The sequence below is a fragment of the Hyla sarda genome, unplaced genomic scaffold (genome assembly GCF_029499605.1).
Source record: "Hyla sarda isolate aHylSar1 unplaced genomic scaffold, aHylSar1.hap1 scaffold_1499, whole genome shotgun sequence".
NCBI classification, from domain to species: Eukaryota; Metazoa; Chordata; class Amphibia; order Anura; family Hylidae; genus Hyla; species Hyla sarda.
The window spans coordinates 23,032-45,313 of record NW_026608133.1 but is presented as its reverse complement, the minus strand read 5'-3'; the positions used below and the strand labels follow the sequence as shown (position 1 = coordinate 45,313).

Sequence of the window (22,282 nt, the reverse complement as noted above, 5' to 3'; positions counted from 1 at the left end):
TGCACACACGGTCACACACACACACGATCATACAGACATGCACACACGGTCACATACACACACACGTGCACACGCGGTCATATACACACGATCATACACACATGCACACACGATCATACACACACACGATCATACAGACATGCACACACGGTCACACACACACACGATCATACACACATGCACACACGGTCACATACACACACGATCATACACACATGCACACACGGTCATACACACACGATCATACACACATGCACACACGGTCACATACACACACGATCATACACACATGCACACACGGTCACATACACACACGATCATACACACATGCACACACGATCATACACACATGCACACACGGTCACATACACACACGATCATACACACATGCACACACGATCATACACACATGCACCCACATTCACATACACACACGATCATACACACATGCACATACGGTCACATACACACACGATCATAGACACATGCACATACGGTCACATACACACACGATCATACACACATGCACACACGGTCACATACACACACGATCATACACACATGCACACACGGTCATACACACACGATCATACACACATGCACACACGGTCACATACACACACGATCATACAGACATGCACACACGGTCATACACACACGATCATACACACATGCACACACGGTCACATACACACACGATCATACAGACATGCACACACGGTCACATACACACACACGTGCACACGCGGTCATATACACACGATCATACACACATGCACACACGATCATACACACACACGATCATACAGACATGCACACACGGTCACATACACACACGATCATACACACATGCACACACGGTCACATACACATGCACACACGATCATACAGACATGCACCCACAGTCACATACACACACGATCATACACGCATGCACACACGGTCATACACACACGATCATACACACATGCACACACGGTCACATACACACACGATCATACACACATGCACACACGGTCACATACACACACGATCATACACACATGCACACACGGTCATACACACACGATCATACACACATGCACACACGGTCACATACACACACGATCATACACACATGCACACACGGTCACATACACACACGATCATAGACACATGCACACACGATCATACAGACATGCACCCACAGTCACATACACACACGATCATACACGCATGCACACACGGTCATACACACATGATCATACACACATGCACACACGGTCACATACACACACGATCATACACACATGCACACACGGTCACATACACACACGATCATACACACATGCACACACGGTCATACACACACGATCATACACACATGCACACACGGTCACATACACACACGATCATACACACATGCACACACGGTCACATACACACACGATCATAGACACATGCACACACGATCATACAGACATGCACCCACAGTCACATACACACACGATCATACACGCATGCACACACGGTCATACACACATGATCATACACACATGCACACACGGTCACATACACACACGATCATACACACATGCACACACGGTCATACACACATGATCATACACACATGCACACACGGTCATACAGACATGCACACGATCATACACACACAATCAAACAGACATGCACACACGATCATACACACACGGTCATACACACATGATCATACACACATGCACACACGGTCACATACACACACGATCATACACACATGCACACACGGTCATACACACACGATCATACACACATGGTCATACACACACATACACTGACCTGGGAACTGGAGGAGAAGACGTACGCGGCCAATGGTTTCTCTCTGTCGTTTATAAAGTTGACGGCTTCATCAAATCCAGACACTGAGAAAATGGTCAGAATTGGCCCAAAGATCTCCTCCTGCATCACCCGGTCTGTCTCCTTCACATCTACCAGGATAGTGGGGGCTGCAACAGAGAGGGGACACGGGACTGAGGAGGTTATAAGAGGAACCCATAGAAACCTCCATCACTGGGTCCATCTCCTTCACATTTACCAGGATAGTGGGGGCTACAACAGAGAGGGAACACGGGACTGAGGAGGTTATAAGAGGGACCCATAGAAACCTCCATCACTGGGTCCGACTCCTTCACATCTACCAGGATAGTGGGGGCTGCAACAGAGAGGGGACACGGGACTGAGGAGGTTATAAGAGGGACCCATAGAAACCTCCATCACTGGGTCTGACTCCTTCACATTTACCAGGATAGTGGGAGCTGCAACAGAGAGGGAATACGGGACTGAGGAGGTTATAAGAGGGACCCATAGAAACCTCCATCACTGGGTCCGACTCCTTCACATCTACCAGGATAGTGGGGGCTGCAATAGAGAGGGGACACGGGACTGAGGAGGTTATAAGAGGGACCCATAGAAACCTCCATCACTGGGTCTGACTCCTTCACATCTACCAGGATAGTGGGAGCTGCAACAGAGAGGGAATACGGGACTGAGGAGGTTATAAGAGGGACCCATAGAAACCTCCATCACTGGGTCTGACTCCTTCACATCTACCAGGATAGTCGGGGCTGCAACAGAGAGGGCACACGGGACTGAGGAGGTCATAAGAGGGGCCCATATGAAACCTCCTTCACCGGGTCCGACTCCTTCACATCTACCAGAATAGTGGGGGCTGCAACAGAGAGGGGACACGGGATTGAGGGGGTGATAAGAGGGACCCATAGAAACCTCTATCACCGGGTCCGACTCCTTCAAATCTGCCAGGATAGTGGGGGCTGCAACAGAGAGGGAACACGGGACTGAGGAGGTTATAAGAGGGACCCATAGAAACCTCCATCACTGGGTCCGACTCCTTCACATCTACCAGGATAGTGGGGGCTGCAACAGAGGGGGAACACGGGACTGAGGGGCTGATAAGAGGGACCCATAGAAACCTCATCACCGGGTCCGACTCCTTCACATCTACCAGGATAGTGGGGGCTGCAACAGAGAGGGAATACGGGACTGAGGAGGTTATAAGAGGGACCCATTGAAACCTCCATCACTGGGTCTGACTCCTTCACATCTACCAGGATAGTGGGGGCTGCAACAGAGAGGGAATACGGGACTGAGGAGGTTATAAGAGGGACCCATAGAAACCTCCATCACCGGGTCTGACTCCTTCACATCTACCAGGATAGTGGGGGCTGCAACAGAGAGGGAACACGGGACTGAGGAGGTTATAAGAGGGACCCATAGAAACCTCCATCACTGGGTCCAACTCCTTCACATCTACCAGAATAGTGGGGGCTGCAACAGAGAGGGGACACGGGATTGAGGAGGTTATAAGAAACCTCCATCACTGGGTCCGACTCCTTCACATCTACCAGGATAGTGGGGGCTGCAACAGAGGGGGAACACGGGACTGAGGGGCTGATAAGAGGGACCCATAGAAACCTCATCACCGGGTCTGACTCCTTCACATCAACCAGGATAGTGGGGGCTGCAACAGAGAGGGAATACGGGACTGAGGAGGTTATAAGAGGGACCCATAGAAACCTCCATCACTGGGTCTGACTCCTTCACATCTACCAGGATAGTGGGAGCTGCAACAGAGAGGGAATACGGGACTGAGGAGGTTATAAGAGGGACCCATAGAAACCTCCATCACTGGGTCTGACTCCTTCACATCTACCAGGATAGTGGGGGCTGCAACAGAGAGGGAACACGGGACTGAGGAGGTTATAAGAGGGACCCATAGAAACCTCCATCACTGGGTCCAACTCCTTCACATCTACCAGGATAGTGGGGGCTGCAACAGAGAGGGAATACGGGACTGAGGAGGTTATAAGAGGGACCCATAGAAACCTCCATCACCGGGTCTGACTCCTTCACATCTACCAGGATAGTGGGGGCTGCAACAGAGAGGGGACACGGGACTGAGGAGGTTATAAGAGGGACCCATAGAAACCTCCATCACTGGGTCTGACTCCTTCACATCTACCAGGATAGTGGGAGCTGCAACAGAGAGGGAATACGGGACTGAGGAGGTTATAAGAGGGACCCATAGAAACCTCCATCACTGGGTCCGACTCCTTCACATCTACCAGGATAGTGGGGGCTGCAACAGAGAGGGAACAAGGGACTGAGGAGGTTATAAGAGGGACCCATAGAAACCTCCATCACTGGGTCCAACTCCTTCACATCTACCAGAATAGTGGGGGCTGCAACAGAGAGGGCACACGGAACTGAGGAGGTTATAAGAGGGGCCCATGGAAACCTCATCACCGGGTCCGACTCCTTCACATCTACCAGAATAGTGGGGGCTGCAACAGAGAGGGAACACGGGACTGAGGAGGTTATAAGAGGGACCCATAGAAACCTCCTTTACCGGGTCCGACTTCTTCACATCTACCAGGATAGTGGGGGCTGCAACAGAGGGGGAACACGGGACTGAGGGGCTGATAAGAGGGACCCATAGAAACCTCATCACCGGGTCCGACTCCTTCACATCTACCAGGATAGTGGGGGCTGCAACAGAGAGGGAATACGGGACTGAGGAGGTTATAAGAGGGACCCATAGAAACCTCCATCACTGGGTCTGACTCCTTCACATCTACCAGGATAGTGGGGGCTGCAACAGAGAGGGAATACGGGACTGAGGAGGTTATAAGAGGGACCCATAGAAACCTCCATCACCGGGTCTGACTCCTTCACATCTACCAGGATAGTGGGGGCTGCAACAGAGAGGGAACACGGGACTGAGGGGCTGATAAGAGGGACCCATAGAAACCTCCATCACTGGGTCCGACTCCTTCACATCTACCAGGATAGTGGGGGCTGCAACAGAGGGGGAACACGGGACTGAGGGGCTGATAAGAGGGACCCATAGAAACCTCATCACCGGGTCTGACTCCTTCACATCAACCAGGATAGTGGGGGCTGCAACAGAGAGGGAATACGGGACTGAGGAGGTTATAAGAGGGACCCATAGAAACCTCCATCACTGGGTCTGACTCCTTCACATCTACCAGGATAGTGGGGACTGCAACAGAGAGGGAACACGGGACTGAGGAGGTTATAAGAGGGACCCATAGAAACCTCCATCACTGGGTCCAACTCCTTCACATCTACCAGAATAGTGGGGGCTGCAACAGAGAGGGGACACGGGATTGAGGAGGTTATAAGAGGGACCCATAGAAACCTCATCACCGGGTCCGACTCCTTCACATCTACCAGAATAGTGGGGGCTGCAACAGAGAGGGGACACGGGATTGAGGGGGTGATAAGAGGGACCCATAGAAACCTCCATCACCAGGTCCGACTCCTTCACATCTACCAGGATAGTGGGGGCTGCAACAGAGGGGGAACACGGGACTGAGGGGCTGATAAGAGGGACCCATAGAAACCTCATCACCGGGTCCGACTCCTTCACATCTACCAGGATAGTGGGGGCTGCAACAGAGAGGGAATACGGGACTGAGGAGGTTATAAGAGGGACCCATAGAAACCTCCATCACTGGGTCTGACTCCTTCACATCTACCAGGATAGTCGGGGCTGCAACAGAGAGGGAATACGGGACTGAGGAGGTTATAAGAGGGACCCATAGAAACCTCCATCACCGGGTCCATCTCCTTCACATCTACCAGGATAGTGGGGGCTGCAACAGAGAGGGAACACAGGACTGAGGAGGTTATAAGAGGGACCCATAGAAACCTCCATCACTGGGTCCGACTCCTTCACATCTACCAGGATAGTGGGGGCTGCAACAGAGAGGGAACAAGGGACTGAGGAGGTTATAAGAGGGACCCATAGAAACCTCATCACTGGGTCCAACTCCTTCACATCTACCAGAATAGTGGGGGCTGCAACAGAGAGGGCACACGGGACTGAGGAGGTTATAAGAGGGGCCCATATGAAACCTCCTTCACCGGGTCCGACTCCTTCTAATCTGCCAGGATAGTGGGGGCTGCAACAGAGAGGGAACACGGGACTGAGGAGGTTATAAGAGGGACCCATAGAAACCTCCATCACTGGGTCCGACTCCTTCACATCTACCAGGATAGTGGGGGCTGCAACAGAGAGGGGACACGGGACTGAGGAGGTTATTAGAGGGACCCATAGAAACCTCCATCACTGGGTCCGACTCCTTCACATCTACCAGGATAGTGGGGGCTGCAACAGAGAGGGAACAAGGGACTGAGGAGGTTATAAGAGGGACCCATAGAAACCTCCATCACTGGGTCAAACTCCTTCACATCTACCAGAATAGTGGGGGCTGCAACAGAGAGGGCACACGGAACTGAGGAGGTTATAAGAGGGACCCATAGAAACCTCATCACCGGGTCCGACTCCTTCACATCTACCAGGATAGTGGGGGCTGCAACAGAGGGGGAACACGGGACTGAGGGGCTGATAAGAGGGACCCATAGAAACCTCATCACCGGGTCCGACTCCTTCACATCTACCAGGATAGTGGGGGCTGCAACAGAGAGGGAATACGGGACTGAGGAGGTTATAAGAGGGACCCATAGAAACCTCCATCACCGGGTCTGACTCCTTCACATCTACCAGGATAGTGGGGGCTGCAACAGAGAGGGAATACGGGACTGAGGAGGTTATAAGAGGGACCCATAGAAACCTCCATCACCGGGTCTGACTCCTTCACATCTACCAGGATAGTGGGGGCTGCAACAGAGAGGGAACACAGGACTGAGGAGGTTATAAGAGGGACCCATAGAAACCTCCATCACTGGGTCCAACTCCTTCACATCTACCAGAATAGTGGGGGCTACAACAGAGAGGGGACACGGGACTGAGGAGGTTATAAGAGGGGCCCATATGAAACCTCCTTCACCGGGTCCGACTCCTTCTAATCTGCCAGGATAGTGGGGGCTGCAACAGAGAGGGCACACGGGACTGAGGAGGTTATAAGAGGGGCCCATATGAAACCTCCTTCACCGGGTCCATCTCCTTCCCATCTACCAGGACAGTGGGGGCTGCAACAGAGAGGGCACACGGGATTGAGGGGGTGATAAGAGGGACCCATAGAAACCTCCATCACCGGGTCCGACTCCTTCTAATCTGCCAGGATAGTGGGGGCTGCAACAGAGAGGGAACACGGGACTGAGGAGGTTATAAGAGGGACCCATAGAAACCTCCATCACTGGGTCCGACTCCTTCACATCTACCAGAATAGTGGGGGCTGCTACAGAGAGGGCACACGGGACTGAGGAGGTTATAAGAGGGGCCCATATGAAACCTCCTTCACCGGGTCCATCTCCTTCACATCTACCAGGATAGTGGGGGCTGCAACAGAGAGGGAATACGGGACTGAGGAGGTTATAAAAGGGACCCATAGAAACCTCCATCACCGGGTCTGACTCCTTCACATCTACCAGGATAGTGGGGGCTGCAACAGAGAGGGAACACGGGACTGAGGAGGTTATAAGAGGGACCCATAGAAACCTCATCACCGGGTCCAACTCCTTCATATCTACCAGGATAGTGGGGGCTGCAACAGAGAGGGGACACGGGACTGAGGAGGTTATAAGAGGGACCCATAGAAACCTCATCACCGGGTCCGACTCCTTCACATCTACCAGAATAGTGGGGGCTGCTACAGAGAGGGCACACGGGACTGAGGAGGTTATAAGAGGGGCCCATATCAAACTTCCTTCACCGGGTCCATCTCCTTCACATCTACCAGGATAGTGGGGGCTGCAACAGAGAGGGAATACGGGACTGAGGAGGTTATAAAAGGGACCCAAAGAAACCTCCATCACCGGGTCCGACTCCTTCACATCTACCAGGATAGTGGGGGCTGCAACAGAGAGGGGACACGGGACTGAGGAGGTTATAAGAGGGACCCATAGAAACCTCCATCACTGGGTCCGACTCCTTCACATGTACCAGAATAGTGGGGGCTGCAACAGAGAGGGGACACGGGACTGAGGAGGTTATAAGAGGGGCCCATAGAAACCTCCATCACTGGGTCCGACTCCTTCACATCTGCCAGGATAGTGGGGGCTGCACCAGAGAGGGAACACGGGACTGAGGAGGTTATAAGAGGGACCCATAGAAACCTCCATCACTGGGTCCGACTCCTTCACATCTACCAGAATAGTGGGGGCTGCAACAGAGGGGGAACACGGGACTGAGGGGCTGATAAGAGGGACCCATAGAAACCTCATCACCGGGTCCGACTCCTTCACATCTACCAGGATAGTGGGGGCTGCAACAGAGAGGGAATACGGGACTGAGGAGGTTATAAGAGGGACCCATAGAAACCTCCATCACCGGGTCTGACTCCTTCACATCTACCAGGATAGTGGGGGCTGCAACAGAGAGGGAATACGGGACTGAGGAGGTTATAAGAGGGACCCATAGAAACCTCCATCACCGGGTCTGACTCCTTCACATCTGCCAGGATAGTGGGGGCTGCAACAGAGAGGGAACACGGAACTGAGGAGGTTATAAGAGGGACCCATAGAAACCTCCTTCACCGGGTCTGACTCCTTCACATCTACCAGGATAGTGGGGGCTGCAACAGAGAGGGGACACGGGACTGAGGAGGTTATAAGAGGGACCCATAGAAACCTCCATCACTGGGTCCGACTCCTTCACATCTACCAGGATAGTGGGGGCTGCAACAGAGAGGGCACACGGGACTGAGGAGGTTATAAGAGGGACCCATAGAAACATCCATCACTGGGTCCGACTCCTTCACATCTACCAGGATAGTGGGGGCTGCAACAGAGAGGGAACACGGGACTGAGGAGGTTATAAGAGGGACCCATAGAAACCTCCATCACTGGGTCAAACTCCTTCACATCTACCAGAATAGTGGGGGCTGCAACAGAGAGGGAACACGGGACTGAGGAGGTTATAAGAGGGACCCATAGAAACCTCCATCACTGGGTCCGACTCCTTCACATCTACCAGGATAGTGGGGGCTGCAACAGAGAGGGAACACGGGACTGAGGGGCTGATAAGAGGGACCCATAGAAACCTCCATCACTGGGTCCGACTCCTTCACATCTGCCAGGATAGTGGGGGCTGCAACAGAGAGGGAACATGGAACTGAGGAGGTTATAAGAGGGACCCATAGAAACCTCCTTCACCGGGTCTGACTCCTTCACATCTACCAGAATAGTGGGGGCTGCAACAGAGAGGGGACACGGGACTGAGGAGGTTATAAGAGGGACCCATAGAAACCTCCATCACTGGGTCCGACTCCTTCACATCTACCAGGATAGTGGGGGCTGCAACAGAGAGGGCACACGGGACTGAGGAGGTTATAAGAGGGACCCATAGAAACCTCCATCACTGGGTCCGACTCCTTCACATCTACCAGAATGGTGGGGGCTGCAACAGAGAGGGAACACGGGACTGAGGAGGTTATAAGAGGGACCCATAGAAACCTCCATCACTGGGTCCGACTCCTTCACATCTACCAGGATAGTGGGGGCTGCAACAGAGAGGGCACACGGGACTGAGGAGGTTATAAGAGGGACCCATAGAAACCTCCATCACTGGGTCCGACTCCTTCACATCTACCAGGATAGTGGGGGCTGCAACAGAGAGGGCACACGGGACTGAGGAGGTTATAAGAGGAACCCATAGAAACCTCCATCACTGGGTCCATCTCCTTCACATTTACCAGGATAGTGGGGGCTACAACAGAGAGGGAACACGGGACTGAGGAGGTTATAAGAGGGACCCATAGAAACCTCCATCACCGGGTCCGACTCCTTCACATCTACCAGGATAGTGGGGGCTGCAACAGAGAGGGGACACGGGACTGAGGAGGTTATAAGAGGGACCCATAGAAACCTCCATCACTGGGTCTGACTCCTTCACATCTACCAGGATAGTGGGAGCTGCAACAGAGAGGGAACACAGGACTGAGGAGGTTATAAGAGGGACCCATAGAAACCTCCATCACTGGGTCCGACTCCTTCACATCTACCAGGATAGTGGGGGCTGCAACAGAGAGGGCACACGGGACTGAGGGGCTGATAAGAGGGACCCATAGAAACCTCCATCACTGGGCCAAATGGTCGGGACCTCATCTTGCCCAACAGGGACACCATCTGAGGGTCATCGTCTACTGAATATCACTTGTCTGCTTGTTTTCCTCCGTCCTCACCCAGCCCAGGGCCCGGTCCACATCTCCTGTCTGTCTCTTCTGTCCACCTCTCTTTGCCACGTCTCTTCTGTCCACGTCTCCTGTCTGTCTCTTCTGTCCACCTCTCTTTGCCACGTCTCTTCTGTCCACGTCTCCTGTCTGCGTCTCTTTTGTCCATATCTCCTGTCGGTCTCTTCTGTCCACGTCTCCTGTCGGTCTCTTCTGTTCATGTCTCCTGTCGGTCTCTTCTGTTCATGTCTCCTGTCGGTCTCTTCTGTCCACGTCTCCTGTCGGTCTCTTCTGTTCATGTCTCCTGTCTCTCCTGTCTACGTCTCTTTCGTCCACATCTCTTTCGTCCACATCTCTTCTGTTCATGTCTCCTGTCGGTCTCTTCTGTTCATGTCTCCTGTCTCTCCTGTCTACGTCTCTTTCGTCCACATCTCTTCTGTCCACGTCTCCTGTCGGTCTCTTCTGTTCATGTCTCCTGTCGGTCTCTTCTGTTCATGTCTCCTGTCTCTCCTGTCTACGTCTCTTTCGTCTACGTCTCTTTCGTCCACATCTCTTCTGACCATGTCTCCTGTCGGTCTCTTCTGTTCATGTCTCCTGTCTGCGTCTCTTTCGTCTACGTCTCTTTCGTCCACATCTCTTCTGTCCACGTCTCCTGTCGGTCTCTTCTGTTCATGTCTCCTGTCGGTCTCTTCTGTTCATGTCTCCTGTCTCTCCTGTCTACGTCTCTTTCGTCCACGTCTCTTTCGTCCACATCTCTTCTGTCCATGTCTCCTGTCGGTCTCTTCTGTCCACGTCTCCTGTCGGTCTCTTCTGTTCATGTCTCCTGTCGGTCTCTTCTGTTCATGTCTCCTGTCTCTCCTGTCTACGTCTCTTTCGTCCACGTCTCTTTCGTCCACATCTCTTCTGTCCATGTCTCCTGTCGGTCTCTTCTGTCCACATCTCCTGTCGGTCTCTTCTGTTCATGTCTCCTGTCGGTCTCTTCTGTTCATGTCTCCTGTCTCTCCTGTCTACGTCTCTTTCGTCCACGTCTCTTTCGTCCACATCTCTTCTGTCCATGTCTCCTGTCGGTCTCTTCTGTCCACGTCTCCTGTCGGTCTCTTCTGTTCATGTCTCCTGTCGGTCTCTTCTGTTCATGTCTCCTGTCTCTCCTGTCTACGTCTCTTTCGTCCACATCTCTTCTGTCCACGTCTCCTGTCGGTCTCTTCTGTTCATGTCTCCTGTCTCTCCTGTCTACGTCTCTTTCGTCCACGTCTCTTTCGTCCACATCTCTTCTGTCCACGTCTCCTGTCGGTCTCTTCTGTTCATGTCTCCTGTCTGCGTCTCTTTCGTCTACGTCTCTTTCGTCCACATCTCTTCTGTCCACGTCTCCTGTCGGTCTCTTCTGTTCATGTCTCCTGTCTCTCCTGTCTGCGTCTTTTTTGTCCACGTCTCTTGTCCCCCGTCTCTAGACTGTATATAATGTATAATAAGACATGGGTGAGGGGTCATTGGGTGGGGTCAATGGGTGAGGGGGTCAATGGGTGAGGGGGTCATTGGGTGGGGGTCATTGGGTGGGGTCATTGGGAGAGGGGTCATTGGGTGGGGTCATTGGGTGAGGGGTCATTGGGTGAGGGGTCATTGGGTGGGGTCAATGGGTGAGGGGTCATTGGGTGGGGTCATTGGGTGAGGGGTCATTGGGTGGGGTCATTGGGTGGGGTCATTGGGTGAGGGGTCATTGGGTGGGGTCATTGGGTGAGGGGTCAATGGGTGAGGGGTCATTGGGTGGGGGTCATTGGGTGAGGTCATTCAGACTGTATATAATGTATAATAAGACATGGGTGAGGGGTCATTGGGTGGGGTCATTGGGTGAGGGGTCATTGGGTGGGGTCATTGGGTGGGGTCATTGGGTGAGGGGTCATTGGGTGGGGGTCATTGGGTGAGGGGTCATTGGGTGAGGGGTCATTGGGTGGGGGTCATTGGGTGAGGGGTCATTGGGTGAGGGGTCATTGGGTGGGGGTCATTGGGTGGGGTCATTGGGTGAGGGGTCATTGGGTGAGGGGTCATTCAGACTGTATATAATGTATAATAAGACATGGGTGAGGGGTCATTGGGTGGTGGTCATTGGGTGGGGTCATTGGGTGGGGTCATTGGGTGAGGGGTCATTGGGTGGGGTCATTGGATGAGGGGTCATTGGGTGTTGTCATTGGGTGATGGGGTCATTGGGTATTATAATGTATAATAAGACATGGGTGAGGGGTCATTGGGTGGGGGTCATTGGATGGGGTCATTGGGTGAGGGGTCATTGGGTGAGGGGTCATTGGGTGGGGTCATTGGGTGAGGGGTCATTGGGTGGGGTCATTGGGTGGGGTCATTGGGTGAGGGGTTATTGGGTGAGGGGTCATTCAGACTGTATATAATGTATAATAAGACATGGGTGAGGGGGTCATTGGGTGGGGTCATTGGGTGAGGGGTCATTCAGACTGTATATAATGTATAATAAGACATGGGTGAGGTGTCATTGGGTGAGGGGTCATTGGGTGGTGTCATTGGGTGAGGGGTCATTAGGTGGGGTCATTGGGTGAGGGGTCATTGGGTGAGGGGTCATTAGGTGGGGTCATTGGGTGAGGGGTCATTGGGTGAGGGGTCATTGGGTGAGGGGTCAATAGGTGGGGTCATTGGGTGAGGGGTCATTAGGTGGGGTCATTGGGTGAGGGGTCATTGGGTGGTGTCATTGGGTGGGGTCATTGGGTGAGGGGTCATTGGGTGGTGTCATTGGGTGGGGTCATTGGGTGAGGGGTCATTGGGTGAGGGGTCATTGGGTGGGGTCATTGGGTGAGGGGTCATTGGGTGAGGGGTCATTGGGTGAGGGGTCATTGGGTGGGGTCATTGGGTGAGGGGTCATTGGGTGAGGGGTCATTGGGTGAGGGGTCATTCAGACTGTATATAATGTATAATAAGACATGGGTGAGGGGTCATTGGGTGGGGTCAATGGGTGAGGGGGTCAATGGGTGAGGGGGTCATTGGGTGGGGGTCATTGGGTGGGGTCATTGGGAGAGGGGTCATTGGGTGGGGTCATTGGGTGAGGGGTCATTGGGTGAGGGGTCATTGGGTGGGGTCAATGGGTGAGGGGTCATTGGGTGGGGTCATTGGGTGAGGGGTCATTGGGTGGGGTCATTGGGTGGGGTCATTGGGTGGGGTCATTGGGTGAGGGGTCAATGGGTGAGGTCATTCAGACTGTATATAATGTATAATAAGACATGGGTGAGGGGTCATTGGGTGGGGTCATTGGGTGAGGGGTCATTGGGTGGGGTCATTGGGTGGGGTCATTGGGTGAGGGGTCATTGGGTGGGGGTCATTGGGTGAGGGGTCATTGGGTGAGGGGTCATTGGGTGGGGGTCATTGGGTGAGGGGTCATTGGGTGAGGGGTCATTGGGTGGGGGTCATTGGGTGGGGTCATTGGGTGAGGGGTCATTGGGTGAGGGGTCATTCAGACTGTATATAATGTATAATAAGACATGGGTGAGGGGTCATTGGGTGGTGGTCATTGGGTGGGGTCATTGGGTGGGGTCATTGGGTGAGGGGTCATTGGGTGGGGTCATTGGATGAGGGGTCATTGGGTGTTGTCATTGGGTGATGGGGTCATTGGGTATTATAATGTATAATAAGACATGGGTGAGGGGTCATTGGGTGGGGGTCATTGGATGGGGTCATTGGGTGAGGGGTCATTGGGTGAGGGGTCATTGGGTGGGGTCATTGGGTGAGGGGTCATTGGGTGGGGTCATTGGGTGGGGTCATTGGGTGAGGGGTTATTGGGTGAGGGGTCATTCAGACTGTATATAATGTATAATAAGACATGGGTGAGGGGGTCATTGGGTGGGGTCATTGGGTGAGGGGTCATTCAGACTGTATATAATGTATAATAAGACATGGGTGAGGTGTCATTGGGTGAGGGGTCATTGGGTGGTGTCATTGGGTGAGGGGTCATTAGGTGGGGTCATTGGGTGAGGGGTCATTGGGTGAGGGGTCATTAGGTGGGGTCATTGGGTGAGGGGTCATTGGGTGATGGGTCATTGGGTGAGGGGTCAATAGGTGGGGTCATTGGGTGAGGGGTCATTAGGTGGGGTCATTGGGTGAGGGGTCATTGGGTGGTGTCATTGGGTGGGGTCATTGGGTGAGGGGTCATTGGGTGGTGTCATTGGGTGGGGTCATTGGGTGAGGGGTCATTGGGTGAGGGGTCATTGGGTGGGGTCATTGGGTGAGGGGTCATTGGGTGAGGGGTCATTGGGTGAGGGGTCATTGGGTGGGGTCATTGGGTGAGGGGTCATTGGGTGAGGGGTCATTCAGAATGTATATAATGTATAATAAGACATGGGTGAGGGGTCATTCAGAATGTATATAATGTATAATAAGACATGGGTGAGGGGTCATTCAGAATGTATATAATGTATAATAAGACATGGGTGAGGTGTCATTGGGTGAGGGGTCATTCAGAATGTATATAATGTATAATAAGACATGGGTGAGGTGTCATTGGGTGAGGGGTCATTGGGTGGGGTCATTGGGTGAGGGGTCATTGGGTGAGGGGTCATTGGGTGAGGGGTCATTGGGTGGGGTCATTGGGTGGGGTCATTGGGTAGTGTCATTGGGTGAGGGGTCATTGGGTGGGGTCATTGGGTGAGGGGTCATTGGGTGAGGGGTCATTGGGTGAGGGGTCATTGGGTGGGGTCATTGGGTGAGGGGTCATTGGGTGAGGGGTCATTCAGACTGTATATAATGTATAATAAGACATGGGTGAGGGGTCATTGGGTGGTGGTCATTGGGTGGGGTCATTGGGTGGGGTCATTGGGTGAGGGGTCATTGGGTGGGGTCATTGGATGAGGGGTCATTGGGTGTTGTCATTGGGTGATGGGGTCATTGGGTATTATAATGTATAATAAGACATGGGTGAGGGGTCATTGGGTGGGGGTCATTGGATGGGGTCATTGGGTGAGGGGTCATTGGGTGAGGGGTCATTGGGTGGGGTCATTGGGTGAGGGGTCATTGGGTGGGGTCATTGGGTGGGGTCATTGGGTGAGGGGTTATTGGGTGAGGGGTCATTCAGACTGTATATAATGTATAATAAGACATGGGTGAGGGGGTCATTGGGTGGGGTCATTGGGTGAGGGGTCAATGGGTGAGGGGTCATTGGGTGGGGGTCATTGGGTGAGGTCATTCAGACTGTATATAATGTATAATAAGACATGGGTGAGGGGTCATTGGGTGGGGTCATTGGGTGAGGGGTCATTGGGTGGGGTCATTGGGTGGGGTCATTGGGTGAGGGGTCATTGGGTGGGGGTCATTGGGTGAGGGGTCATTGGGTGAGGGGTCATTGGGTGGGGGTCATTGGGTGAGGGGTCATTGGGTGAGGGGTCATTGGGTGGGGGTCATTGGGTGGGGTCATTGGGTGAGGGGTCATTGGGTGAGGGGTCATTCAGACTGTATATAATGTATAATAAGACATGGGTGAGGGGTCATTGGGTGGTGGTCATTGGGTGGGGTCATTGGGTGGGGTCATTGGGTGAGGGGTCATTGGGTGGGGTCATTGGATGAGGGGTCATTGGGTGTTGTCATTGGGTGATGGGGTCATTGGGTATTATAATGTATAATAAGACATGGGTGAGGGGTCATTGGGTGGGGGTCATTGGATGGGGTCATTGGGTGAGGGGTCATTGGGTGAGGGGTCATTGGGTGGGGTCATTGGGTGAGGGGTCATTGGGTGGGGTCATTGGGTGGGGTCATTGGGTGAGGGGTTATTGGGTGAGGGGTCATTCAGACTGTATATAATGTATAATAAGACATGGGTGAGGGGGTCATTGGGTGGGGTCATTGGGTGAGGGGTCATTCAGACTGTATATAATGTATAATAAGACATGGGTGAGGTGTCATTGGGTGAGGGGTCATTGGGTGGTGTCATTGGGTGAGGGGTCATTAGGTGGGGTCATTGGGTGAGGGGTCATTGGGTGAGGGGTCATTAGGTGGGGTCATTGGGTGAGGGGTCATTGGGTGAGGGGTCATTGGGTGAGGGGTCAATAGGTGGGGTCATTGGGTGAGGGGTCATTAGGTGGGGTCATTGGGTGAGGGGTCATTGGGTGGTGTCATTGGGTGGGGTCATTGGGTGAGGGGTCATTGGGTGGTGTCATTGGGTGGGGTCATTGGGTGAGGGGTCATTGGGTGGGGTCATTGGGTGGGGGGTCATTGGGTGAGGGGTCATTGGGTGAGGGGTCATTGGGTGGGGTCATTGGGTGAGGGGTCATTGGGTGAGGGGTCATTGGGTGAGGGGTCATTCAGACTGTATATAATGTATAATAAGACATGGGTGAGGGGTCATTGGGTGGGGTCAATGGGTGAGGGGGTCAATGGGTGAGGGGGTCATTGGGTGGGGGTCATTGGGTGGGGTCATTGGGAGAGGGGTGATTGGGTGGGGTCATTGGGTGAGGGGTCATTGGGTGAGGGGTCATTGGGTGGGGTCAATGGGTGAGGGGTCATTGGGTGGGGTCATTGGGTGAGGGGTCATTGGGTGGGGTCATTGGGTGGGGTCATTGGGTGAGGGGTCATTGGGTGGGGTCATTGGGTGAGGGGTCAATGGGTGAGGGGTCATTGGGTGGGGGTCATTGGGTGAGGTCATTCAGACTGTATATAATGTATAATAAGACATGGGTGAGGGGTCATTGGGTGGGGTCATTGGGTGAGGGGTCATTGGGTGGGGTCATTGGGTGGGGTCATTGGGTGAGGGGTCATTGGGTGGGGGTCATTGGGTGAGGGGTCATTGGGTGAGGGGTCATTGGGTGGGGGTCATTGGGTGAGGGGTCATTGGGTGAGGGGTCATTGGGTGGGGGTCATTGGGTGGGGTCATTGGGTGAGGGGTCATTGGGTGAGGGGTCATTCAGACTGTATATAATGTATAATAAGACATGGGTGAGGGGTCATTGGGTGGTGGTCATTGGGTGGGGTCATTGGGTGGGGTCATTGGGTGAGGGGTCATTGGGTGGGGTCATTGGATGAGGGGTCATTGGGTGTTGTCATTGGGTGATGGGGTCATTGGGTATTATAATGTATAATAAGACATGGGTGAGGGGTCATTGGGTGGGGGTCATTGGATGGGGTCATTGGGTGAGGGGTCATTGGGTGAGGGGTCATTGGGTGGGGTCATTGGGTGAGGGGTCATTGGGTGGGGTCATTGGGTGGGGTCATTGGGTGAGGGGTTATTGGGTGAGGGGTCATTCAGACTGTATATAATGTATAATAAGACATGGGTGAGGGGGTCATTGGGTGGGGTCATTGGGTGAGGGGTCATTCAGACTGTATATAATGTATAATAAGACATGGGTGAGGTGTCATTGGGTGAGGGGTCATTGGGTGGTGTCATTGGGTGAGGGGTCATTAGGTGGGGTCATTGGGTGAGGGGTCATTGGGTGAGGGGTCATTAGGTGGGGTCATTGGGTGAGGGGTCATTGGGTGAGGGGTCATTGGGTGAGGGGTCAATAGGTGGGGTCATTGGGTGAGGGGTCATTAGGTGGGGTCATTGGGTGAGGGGTCATTGGGTGGTGTCATTGGGTGGGGTCATTGGGTGAGGGGTCATTGGGTGGTGTCATTGGGTGGGGTCATTGGGTGAGGGGTCATTGGGTGAGGGGTCATTGGGTGGGGTCATTGGGTGAGGGGTAATTGGGTGAGGGGTCATTGGGTGAGGGGTCATTGGGTGGGGTCATTGGGTGAGGGGTCATTGGGTGAGGGGTCATTGGGTGAGGGGTCATTCAGAATGTATATAATGTATAATAAGACATGGGTGAGGGGTCATTCAGAATGTATATAATGTATAATAAGACATGGGTGAGGTGTCATTGGGTGAGGGGTCATTCAGAATGTATATAATGTATAATAAGACATGGGTGAGGTGTCATTGGGTGAGGGGTCATTGGGTGGGGTCATTGGGTGAGGGGTCATTGGGTGAGGGGTCATTGGGTGAGGGGTCATTGGGTGGGGTCATTGGGTGGGGTCATTGGGTAGTGTCATTGGGTGAGGGGTCATTGGGTGGGGTCATTGGGTGAGGGGTCATTGGGTGAGGGGTCATTGGGTGGGGTCATTGGGTGAGGGGTCATTGGGTGAGGGGTCATTCAGACTGTATATAATGTATAATAAGACATGGGTGAGGGGTCATTGGGTGGTGGTCATTGGGTGGGGTCATTGGGTGGGGTCATTGGGTGAGGGGTCATTGGGTGGGGTCATTGGATGAGGGGTCATTGGGTGTTGTCATTGGGTGATGGGGTCATTGGGTATTATAATGTATAATAAGACATGGGTGAGGGGTCATTGGGTGGGGGTCATTGGATGGGGTCATTGGGTGAGGGGTCATTGGGTGAGGGGTCATTGGGTGGGGTCATTGGGTGAGGGGTCATTGGGTGGGGTCATTGGGTGGGGTCATTGGGTGAGGGGTTATTGGGTGAGGGGTCATTCAGACTGTATATAATGTATAATAAGACATGGGTGAGGGGTCATTGGGTGGGGGTCATTGGATGGGGTCATTGGGTGAGGGGTCATTGGGTGAGGGGTCATTGGGTGGGGTCATTGGGTGAGGGGTCATTGGGTGGGGTCATTGGGTGGGGTCATTGGGTGAGGGGTCATTGGGTGAGGGGTCATTCAGACTGTATATAATGTATAATAAGACATGGGTGAGGGGTCATTGGGTGGTGGTCATTGGGTGGGGTCATTGGGTGGGGTCATTGGGTGAGGGGTCATTGGGTGGGGTCACTGGATGAGGGGTCATTGGGTGTTGTCATTGGGTGATGGGGTCATTGGGTATTATAATGTATAATAAGACATGGGTGAGGGGTCATTGGGTGGGGGTCATTGGATGGGGTCATTGGGTGAGGGGTCATTGGGTGAGGGGTCATTGGGTGGGGTCATTGGGTGAGGGGTCATTGGGTGGGGTCATTGGGTGGGGTCATTGGGTGAGGGGTTATTGGGTGAGGGGTCATTCAGACTGTATATAATGTATAATAAGACATGGGTGAGGGGGTCATTGGGTGGGGTCATTGGGTGAGGGGTCATTCAGACTGTATATAATGTATAATAAGACATGGGTGAGGTGTCATTGGGTGAGGGGTCATTGGGTGGTGTCATTGGGTGAGGGGTCATTAGGTGGGGTCATTGGGTGAGGGGTCATTGGGTGAGGGGTCATTAGGTGGGGTCATTGGGTGAGGGGTCATTGGGTGAGGGGTCATTGGGTGAGGGGTCAATAGGTGGGGTCATTGGGTGAGGGGTCATTAGGTGGGGTCATTGGGTGAGGGGTCATTGGGTGGTGTAATTGGGTGGGGTCATTGGGTGAGGGGTCATTGGGTGGTGTCATTGGGTGGGGTCATTGGGTGAGGGGTCATTGGGTGAGGGGTCATTGGGTGGGGTCATTGGGTGAGGGGTCATTGGGTGAGGGGTCATTGGGTGAGGGGTCATTGGGTGGGGTCATTGGGTGAGGGGTCATTGGGTGAGGGGTCATTGGGTGAGGGGTCATTGGGTGAGGGGTCATTCAGAATGTATATAATGTATAATAAGACATGGGTGAGGTGTCATTGGGTGAGGGGTCATTCAGAATGTATATAATGTATAATAAGACATGGGTGAGGTGTCATTGGGTGAGGGGTCATTGGGTGGGGTCATTGGGTGAGGGGTCATTGGGTGGGGTCATTGGGTGGGGTCATTGGGTGGTGTCATTGGGTGAGGGGTCATTGGGTGGGGTCATTGGGTGAGGGGTCATTGGGTGAGGGGTCATTGGGTGAGGGGTCATTGGGTGAGGGGTCATTGGGTAAGGGGTCATTGGGTGGGGTCATTGGGTGGGGTCATTGGGTGAGGGGTCATTCAGTGTGTTTTGTGTATTTCAGTTTTATTGGGGGTCGGCCGGTCTTATATTTCTTTTGAAGTCAAAAAACTTTGTAGCCGGATATGATGTCTCTGGTCCCATCATAAAATAGAACTGAGATAAGGGACCTGGAAGAGAGATGTCCCCCCCCCCCCCCCATAATACCATTATACTGTAAGGACTGTTATATATTATACTGTAAGGACTGTTATATATTATACTGTAAGGACTGTTATACCATTATACTGTAAGGACTGTTATATATTATACTGTAAGGACTGTTATACATTATACTGTAAGGACTGTTATACCATTATACTGTAAGGACTGTTATACCATTATACTGTAAGGACTGTTATATATTATACTGTAAGGACTGTTATACCATTATACTGTAAGGACTGTTATACATTATACTGTAAGGACTGTTATATATTATACTGTAAGGACTGTTATACCATTATACTGTAAGGACTGTTGTACCATTATACTGTAAGGACTGTTATATATTATACTGTAAGGACTGTTATATATTATACTGTAAGGACTGTTATATATTATACTGTAAGGACTGTTATACCATTATACTGTAAGGACTGTTATACATTATACTGTAAGAACTGTTATACATTATACTGTAAGGACTGTTATATATTATACTGTAAGGACTGTTATACATTATACTGTAAGAACTGTTATACATTATACTGTAAGGACTGTTATATATTATACTGTAAGGTCTGTTATATATTATACTGTAAGGACTGTTATATATTATACTGTAAGGTCTGTTATATATTATACTGTAAGGACTGTTATATATTATACTGTAAGGACTGTTATACATTATACTGTAAGGACTGTTATACCATTATACTGTAAGGACTGTTATATATTATACTGTAAGGACTGTTATATATTATACTGTAAGGACTGTTATACCATTATACTGTAAGGACTGTTATACCATTATACTGTAAGGACTGTTATACATTATACTGTAAGGACTGTTATATATTATACTGTAAGGACTGTTATACATTATACTGTAAGGACTGTTATATATTATACTGTAAGGACTGTTATACATTATACTGTAAGGACTGTTATATATTATACTGTAAGGACTGTTATACATTATACTGTAAGGACTGTTATATATTATACTGTAAGGACTGTTATACATTATACTGTAAGGACTGTTATATATTATACTGTAAGGACTGTTATACATTATACTGTAAGAACTGTTATACATTATACTGTAAGGACTGTTATATATTATACTGTAAGGTCTGTTATATATTATACTGTAAGGACTGTTATATATTATACTGTAAGGACTGTTATACATTATACTGTAAGGACTGTTATACCATTATACTGTAAGGACTGTTATATATTATACTGTAAGGACTGTTATATATTATACTGTAAGGACTGTTATACCATTATACTGTAAGGACTGTTATACATTATACTGTAAGGACTGTTATATATTATACTGTAAGGACTGTTATATATTATACTGTAAGGACTGTTATACATTATACTGTAAGGACTGTTATATATTATACTGTAAGGACTGTTATATATTATACTGTAAGGACTGTTATACATTATACTGTAAGGACTGTTATGTATTATACTGTAAGGACTGTTATATATTATACTGTAAGGACTGTTATACATTATACTGTAAGGACTGTTATATATTATACTGTAAGGTCTGTTATATATTATACTGTAAGGACTGTTATATATTATACTGTAAGGACTGTTATATATTATACTGTAAGGACTGTTATATATTATACTGTAAGGACTGTTATACATTATACTGTAAGGACTGTTATGTATTATACTGTAAGGACTGTTATATATTATACTGTAAGGACTGTTATATATTATACTGTAAGGTCTGTTATATATTATACTGTAAGGACTGTTATATATTATACTGTAAGGACTGTTATACATTATACTGTAAGGACTGTTATGTATTATACTGTAAGGACTGTTATATATTATACTGTAAGGACTGTTATACATTATACTGTAAGGACTGTTATATATTATACTGTAAGGACTGTTATATATTATACTGTAAGGTCTGTTATATATTATACTGTAAGGACTGTTATATATTATACTGTAAGGACTGTTATATATTATACTGTAAGGTCTGTTATATATTATACTGTAAGGACTGTTATATATTATACTGTAAGGTCTGTTATATATTATACTGTAAGGACTGTTATAT

The 22,282-nt window shown here is 50.8% G+C and overlaps 1 protein-coding gene across 1 annotated transcript in view; it reads right to left on the bottom strand.

Moving 5' to 3' along the window:
• The window catches only part of LOC130308856 (aldehyde dehydrogenase family 3 member B1-like), a 44,329-nt gene that overhangs the window by 6,694 nt on the left and 15,353 nt on the right, over positions 1-22,282 (bottom strand). The window contains exon 3 of the mRNA XM_056552277.1: positions 1,816-1,982. Within this exon, the coding sequence (XP_056408252.1) occupies positions 1,816-1,982 (167 nt within the window). The remainder of the gene's footprint in view (positions 1-1,815; positions 1,983-22,282) is intronic.